The following is a 7693-nucleotide window of genomic DNA, read 5'->3' as shown; positions in this document are numbered from 1 at the left end:
GGTGGGCGCGGGCGGCGCAGGGGAAGCGTGGGCGGTGGACAGTCCAACGACGTACCCATTCTGCGCTGGGGTGTCGTCAGCGGGCGGGGACGCCCCAAAGGGCCGGGCCGTCTTGTTGAGGGAGGCGCTGGGTGCAAAGGTGTACCGCGGGGAGTCTGCGGCAGCGGGGGCTGCGGCCTGAGCAGAGACAGAGCCGGGCAAGGCGGGGCGGGGTGGGCCCGAGTGGAGCGCCCCTGGGGTGTGGAGTGGAGGGCGCCGGTCTAGCCCCACCCCCACACATCTGGCTGGAGGCTAGAGGGAAGGGTGGGGGGGGGGACTCAGGTTTCAAGTAAGGGCCCTGTCTGGGAGCTATGATGTCAGCCCACGCAGTCCGGAGGGCAGGCGGTGCGGCGTACAGCACAGGCCGGAGCAAGGGAGGCAGGCCGACGGACACAGACGGACAGATATGCGTGGTGCCTGGACCGTGCGGCAGCCCCGGGTTCAGCTCGGGTCCCCCAAACCCTCCCCAGCTCTGGGCCCCTAACCTCTACTCCCAGCCAGTGGAGGGCAGGTCAGGGCCCCGCCACCACCGCTGCTAACCCCACCCACCCGCAGCTCTAGGTCCCTGGCACAGCGCCTACCTTCTGTGGTTTGCTCTGAGCTGGCTGGGCCCTGGAGGGAAAGGGAAAACAGTGAGCATGGGTCAGGGAGGTCGGCCCCTGCCTTCCCCAGGACGGGGGCCCCCCCCTCCCCCACCAGTCTTGCCAGCACCCTCACACCTGCTGAGCCCCAGGCTGAGGCTCTCCCCGCAAGCTCGGATTTTGTTCTGGGCTTCGATGTGCGTGAGAGCCCCTGCGTTCTCGCCATCAATGCTCAGCACCCAGTCACCCACGGCCACGCCGGCCTGCATGGCTTTGCCGCCCGGAGTGAGCTGTAGAGAGACAGGGGCACAGGTCTCCAGCCATCAACCTGCCCTTCTCTAAGCTGCCCCGTTTCCAAACCCAGAGGTCCCTCCAGCCAACAGACGGGCAGCTGCTGGAGGCACAGCTACTCAGGTGGTGGTGGGGCTCGCCGAGCATCACATGGCCCTTCCCGGCAGACCAGAAATGATTATGACTTCCACAAACGGCCACCCGTGGGAGAGAGCCACAGTCCCTCTGCCTGGGGCACCCACAGCCATTTGAATCCTGCTGGCCTCGTGGGCCTCTGCCCAGAATGTTCTGCTGACCAAGGAAACCTGTTAGGTTTGAGCTCCTGGCCAGGAAGGGGTGGTACACCTAGGTGGGCATCACACCTGTACTGGCCCATCTAGGCCAGGTAAATTTGATTCAGCCAACAGGGTCGACTAGTATTGACCACGCCTCCCAATGGGGGCCCTGAAATACCAGAGGTTTTGCTCAGGCTCTCTCCCAGGGGCTCCGACACACCGTTCAGCGCTGCACGGCTGCACAGCCCAACGAGGCTGTGCCATGGCCCACCAACGGTGCCGTGGACTCTAACTTGCGTTCCATTTACTGTAGAACCTCAAACTGCGTCTAACTTTCATAAAACTCACTTGGATCACCAACCAGGCTTCAGCGTGAATTCTTTCTTGGGAGGAGCCAAGGACCAAGGTTTCTCTCTCCCACGAGAGGGCGAGATCTAACAAACCCTTCCCTGCCTGCTTCTGCATGGGACACGTTCCTCTCCAACACCCCTAGGTGCTCTGACCACTGATACCCTTGATCCCTTGATAAGCCATGTCATCTCCAAGGGAGCCTAGAGGGGGCTCTTGGTGTCAGTAGGGCTTCAGGGCTGTCAATGGGTGCCACCCCCCCAAGCTTGCAAAAGCCACAGCATCCCTCACCCCTCATAGCATTCCGACCTCGCAGGCTGTGCCCTGGGAGTCCCTTTCCTGGGGAAGAATCCTAACAGCGCAGTGGGCCCAACAGCAACCACAAGGTTGGCGGTTCACACCCACCAGTTGCTCCGAGGGAGATCAAGGAGGCAGTCTGCTTTGGTAAAGATTTATAGCCTTGGAAACCCTGTAAGGCAGGATCCCGGTGGCAATAAGTGACAGCTGTTCATCAAACGGTCAGCATTTTGAAACCCCCAGCCTCTTAAGAGGAAGGCGGCTCTCTGCTCCCCAAAAGTCCCAGAACCCCACGGGATAGTTCTACCCTGTCCTATAGGGTAGCTGTGAGTCAAGCTAGGTGGCTAAGAAGATGGTGGGGAGTGGGGGGTATGCACAGGTTACCCGAGACCACAGGATTCTCCTCTGGTGGGGCCAGTATACAGAATGAGCCTAGGCAAGGGGAGGAGAGGGTAGAGGCTCCTGACATAAAGACAGCCAGTACTAGGGCCAGGAGCCTAGCTGGCTGGCTTTCATGCAGGGAAGGGAGAAGGGTAAGGGAGCTGGTAGTCCCTCCTTTCCCTACTACGTAATCACAGCAGCTTACGTCCACTCAGTGCCTCTAGTCTCCGGGCTACGTATGGACACTGAATCCTCCAACAGCTCTGTCAATGGAGCCTCAGTCTCCAACCCTTCAACACATGGCAGAGCACACAGATAGGCTAAGCAACTTGCTTTAGGTGGTCCAGTTCGTGAGGAGCAGGGCCAGGGTTTGCCTCGGGGCTACCTCTCCTGACCCTTGGGACCCCACGCAGGGTCAGCACCCCCTGACCCCTGGTTGGGTTTGGGGCCTGGATTCCAGACCTCACCTTTAGTTCCATCCAACCCTTTATCACCCTCAAGGGGAAGAGACTTGCTAAGGTCATGGTGAGTCAGTAGAAGGGAAACCTGGCTGGGCCACGCCCTCCTGACTCCTTGGAGGTGTGGGCTGAGCCAGAAATGGGGGTCCTGGGGTATGCAGGACCAGCTGGCAGGAGGTGGGGATTACTTCCTTTTCCCAGGGAGAGGAGAGTGGGAAGCACAGGAGGGGTAGGACAGTAGTCAGAGGCTAGAGAGCCAACAGGGGGAGCTTGCAGGGATGGTGGGAGGGAAGCAGAGAACAGTTCCCACTGGGGGCAGGGTGAGGCCTTGGGGTCCGAGGAGGGGGCAAGCCAAGGGGCTGGACATTTCCTGGGGTCGGGGTGAGTCAGCCTGAGGGCCCCACTAAGCAGCCCAACCCCCCAGTCCCAGACGTTACCTCATCTCCCAGGCCTGGGCCCAGAGCCAGCCTTAGCCCCTCCCTGGTCCCTCCATTCTGGGGTCAGGGCAGAGAGGGGCCGGCCCAGCTCAGAAAAGACCACCCCTCCTGCCAAGGCCTCCTTCAAACTCCAGGGCTGGGGTTTCTGACAGGGAAGCCTAGGCTCAGAGTGCCCTCAACAGGTCACAACTGGAAGTCCAGCCCCTGAGCTACCAGGCTATTCCCCCTTCTGTCTGCCTCGGGTGAGGAAACCGAGGCTCAGAGAACAGCACCAGCTCAGAAGGGGGATGTGGGTAGGCTTTTAGGGTAGGCAAAATTGGAGGACTGTGTAGGCATGTCAGGGCATGAGGGGGCCCACTGCCCTTGGCTACCAGGGTTGATGCCAGGGGAACCCTCTGGAAGGATCTCCCAGAAGCACAGAATGCCCCCTGCTTGCCCTGGTCACAAAGGTGCCATACACAGAGGCTGTACTCAGACTGGGCAGTGACTGGACATCCTTCTGGCTCTCTCTGACGTGCTTGCCCTGGGCTTCCTGCCAATAGCTGCCTGCCCACCGGCACTTGGGTGGGCCTCTCCGGACAGGCGGAAGCAGGGGCAGGAAGTCTCCACCCCCTTCTAACCCCCAGGCCACAATCAGAGCCCCAGAGTTACCAGCCTCAGGGAAGGCCTCACCCACTCTGGGCAAGCAGTTGCTCTCTGTGTCCCACAACTGACCTCTACAGCAGCGGCCATGGCCTGGTGACCAGTCTGGCAATTACCTGGACCACCCCTCAACCAGAGGGGCCCACCGATGAAGTTCAGGGGTTCTCGGGTCCAGGCCAGGCCTTTTCAGCTTTACAGAGTCTACCCCGGAGGTTCGCATCCTAGTGTAGGGCTTGCATTCTTGGGCTTATAAGGCAATCCCCCGGCCACAGGGAGGAGCCAGTCCCTAGCTCCGCCCCTTCCAGGGATCTCAAGAGCCCAAGGTGGAGGAGCCCTAGAGCTTGCCCTGACCCCTCTCCAGTAAGGGACAAAGGCCACTGCATACTGAAAGAGTCAATGGATGACACCAGGGGCCCTCATGTAGGCTGCGGGGAACCTTTTTCTCATAGCGGATGCACACTGGGCTGCGATCCGCAAGGTCCGCAGTTCGAAACCACCAGCCAGCTGTGAGGAAAAAGATGGGGCTTTCTACTCCCATGAAGAGTTACAGTCTGAGAAATTCACAGGGACAGTTCTACCCTGTCTTACAGGGTTGTTATTTTTTTTTAAAACACACCAACTGCAGGCCCAGTCCTGGAGCCTGAGTTCAAATCTTCACCCTGCCAGGGAAGTGCGGAATAAACCCCTCTACCTCTGTGCCCTGGGTCCCCTCCGGTGGAAAAATGGCATGACAGTTACTATTCCCTGATCGATCGATGCTGGAGACTGAAGTGAGATTCTGCTGTCAGTGTCCACGCTATCTCAGCGACCCTCCCGTAGCTGGCTTAGACATTTCCTCTGGCCACTTTGGGCTTCTTCTCCCAGAAGGGCTTGCTTTTGGCCTCCCGAAGGCCGAGGGCCATGGCTGGAACTATGTGGACCAGCAGCCAGTGCAGCAGGGCTGCTGGGCTTCATGGTCATCTAAGTGGGAGCCTTTGTGGCCTCTTCACTCACACTGGCCCTGACCTGGGGTCTCTGCCAGCTCCTGCCCAGACTCCTCCTACCACCCCCACCCCCCATTTGAGAGCCCAGCACCCAAGAGAGTCCGTCTCCCAACCTAGAATTCATCTCTGGCTCACCCTGGAGATGGAGAGGGGGACATTGAAGTCCTTGCCCCCTTGTAGCCGGAAGCCCCAGGGTGCTGGCCCTTCCAGCACCACCTTGAAAGAATCCATGGTGCCTGCTCCTGAGAAGAGAATGGGAGTGGTCAGTATGGTGGGTGGGCAGGCAGGCTGAGAACTGGACAGGCATCAGGCAGGCATGTGCAGAGACCAAGCATACCCCGACCTGGGAGGGCAGGCTCCTTGTTAGGCTTGGCTGGTGGAGCTCACTTTGGAATGAGGGGAGTAGCCCCCCTCCTGCTGGGATGGGGAGCCTGGGAGAGATCCAATCCAAATGTGAAGGGTTTTTTTGTTTGTATGTTTTTTGAAATCGGGGAGAGGGCCGTGGGGTCAGCACGGGTCTGCCCCCAAGCTGATACGGAGCTAGCCGGGGCCAGCCGGGGGACAGGGTGAGTCAGGGGCCAGCGCTCCTCTCCCGCCACCACCACCCCCACGCCCCCGGGTCCAGGCAGGCAGACAGGCCGCGGCTGGAGCCTGCTCGGACTATATAAGGCGTGTAAGCTGACACTGCGCGGAGAGCCAGCGGAGGGAGCACACGGGGGCTTGGGACTCGAGGGGGAGGGGAGGAGAAGAGAGGGAGGCGGCTGGAGCAGGTCCTGGCCCTTCTGGGCCCGGCCGAGGCTGCAGGGAGCCAGGGCGGGACCCCTGGGCGCTGGGAGGGTGGGGCGAGGTCCCTGAGATCACTGGGGGTCGGGATCCCAAAGCGTGTTCTGTAAAGGGAAATCCATCCTGAGACCCAGAGGGCTGGCGCCTCCCATACAGGCCTGCTCCCACCCCGACATGACTCAGTTTCCCCTGCTCCCCCGTCCGGGCCCCGAGCATGGGTCGGTCCCGGCCGCAGGAAGCGGCGCAGGCGCCCATCCGCCCCGCCACAGCCCGCTTCACCGCAGGAAGGCGGGGGCGGGAGAAGGGGCCCAGGCAACAGGAGGAAGCAAGGCTCTGGCCACGACCCCTAAGACTCCGGTGGTCCTCAGCAGGCCGCCGCTCCCGCCTGGCCCAGCCCCAGCCGCCCGCGCGGTTGCTGTACCTGCACGGCCCCGCCGGGGCGCTGCTCCGCCGCGGGCTCCAGGCACCGCGCGGGGATCGGCCGCCCGTCCGGAGTTCTGACCCCGCCCCGCGTCCGCCGTCCGCTTTGAATCTGCGGTCAGGGGCGGGGCCCGGAGCCCCGCCCCGCACAAGCCCCGCCCCTGTCCCTGGGAAGCCCCGCCCGACCGCGAAGTCCCGCCTGGCTTTGAGCCGGAGGGCGCTGGCAGCTCCGGTCCCCTTCCGTGGGGCGGGGCCGGGGTGCGGCGGAGGCTGCCCGACGCCGCATCGTGGAGCCACCCCCTGCCTGCGCCGCGCCGGCCCTGGCGCTTCCGGCGGGCAGAGTGACAAGAACACTGGCTTTGGAAAAGACAATGGCACAACTAACCTTAGTTTTCTCCTTGGAAAAATGGGACCCTAGCCCTATCGCAGGGCCGTCGGGAGCGCCGGCATCGTTTGGCGTGTGACGCCGCAGCAGAGGCTTCCCATTTCTAAACCTTAAGCGGAGCGCAATTCCAGCGGGAGCCAGGAAGTCTAAAGCTCGGTTGCAGAACACTATCAAAAGGAGACCAAAAGAAAAGGGGTGGGGGGCTCAGGGGGAGGGCCTAGGCCCTGCTCTGAGCCCGATGGTGGGCCCTGCCCTCAGTGCCACCCTTGAACCTCTGCAGAATCGGCACGACAGCCCTGCCACCGAGCCCCACGTCTGTCTGCAGGTCAAGTTGCATGCCACGTCCCCACCCCAAAGGGGCAATGCTGGAGGGGGTTGTCCTCAGAGCTTGGCTGGTGGTGACATGAGGTGAAGGGAAAATTGAGTACACCTGAGAGAAACTCAGGCCTCAGCCATCCCCAGGATCGACTCTGGCTGATTTCTGGAAATAAATTGCCTTTCTTCCTAGTCTGTCTTTGTCAGGAAAGGCCACTGAAACTTGTGCAGTGTGGTCGTAATAGAAGTGTCCAGAGGCAGGTTAATAACAGTGGCTGCACATGAGGTGTATTGACTCAGAATTGAACCCAAGTTTCCTACATGGCAGGTGAGCATCCGACCACTGAGTCACCACTGCCCTGGAAAGGGAGCTGCCCTGACTGACTGTTGGAGGCTCTGTGCGTCAGAGAAGAACTGTGTGCGTGGGGTTGGCAAGGGCTGATTCTCAGAAGCAGACTCCTCGGCCTTTTATTCTAATCCCCTCGAGAGGAAAATTCCACGAAGGAGCTGCCTCTGTCTCCCATTCTCTCTTGAACTCACTCCAGTCAGTCTCTTGTCCCGTGAGTTGTCTGAGACAACCCCTGTCAAGGCCCTCCATGACCTCTCTTGGTCAGCAGCTCAACTGTGGTTTCTCAGCTTGCACGGTGCCCAGCATGGTCCCTGCCTGCTCTTAGAAGCACTCTCCCCAGCTTCCTGCCTTCCAGCAGCCCCACTGGCTGCGGCTCCATCTCCTTTGGTGGGATGCAGGGGAGTGTCCTTCGTCCATCTCCTGGTCTCCTGACCTGGCCATCAGCTTTCCTTCTCTCTACGCTCACCCACGGGCCTGTCCCGACCTGTGATGGTCAATATCCTCCGAAAGCCCCGCCGACTACCTTTCTACTGGAGGTGACTCGAGGGTGACTAGTCTGGGGTACTGTATCTGCCAAGGGGAGGCCCAAGGAGCGCCAACAGTTGATGTGCATGGCTGCCAGTCGAAAGCCTGGCGGTCTGAGTTCACGCAGATGCACCTCAGAAGAAAGGCCTGGTGAGCCACTTCCCACAAAACTACGGGAAACCCC

The 7693-nt window shown here is 61.0% G+C and overlaps 1 protein-coding gene across 1 annotated transcript in view; it reads right to left on the bottom strand.

Moving 5' to 3' along the window:
• PDLIM7 (PDZ and LIM domain 7) overlaps positions 1–5224 on the bottom strand; it is a 15785-nt gene extending 10561 nt beyond the window's left edge. The window contains exons 1-4 of the mRNA XM_045284685.1: positions 4868–5224; positions 759–910; positions 621–651; positions 14–177 (exon numbers count right to left, since the gene is read on the bottom strand). Of these exons, the coding sequence (XP_045140620.1) occupies positions 14–177; positions 621–651; positions 759–910; positions 4868–4963 (443 nt within the window). The 5' untranslated portion in view covers positions 4964–5224. The remainder of the gene's footprint in view (positions 1–13; positions 178–620; positions 652–758; positions 911–4867) is intronic.
• Positions 5225–7693: the final 2469 nt, after the last annotated feature.

Source organism: Echinops telfairi, unplaced genomic scaffold, assembly GCF_000313985.2.
Source record: "Echinops telfairi isolate 266 unplaced genomic scaffold, ASM31398v2 ScPeMD7_7469;HRSCAF=8507_0, whole genome shotgun sequence".
NCBI classification, from domain to species: domain Eukaryota; kingdom Metazoa; phylum Chordata; class Mammalia; order Afrosoricida; family Tenrecidae; genus Echinops; species Echinops telfairi.
This window is presented reverse-complemented; position numbering and strand designations above follow the sequence as displayed.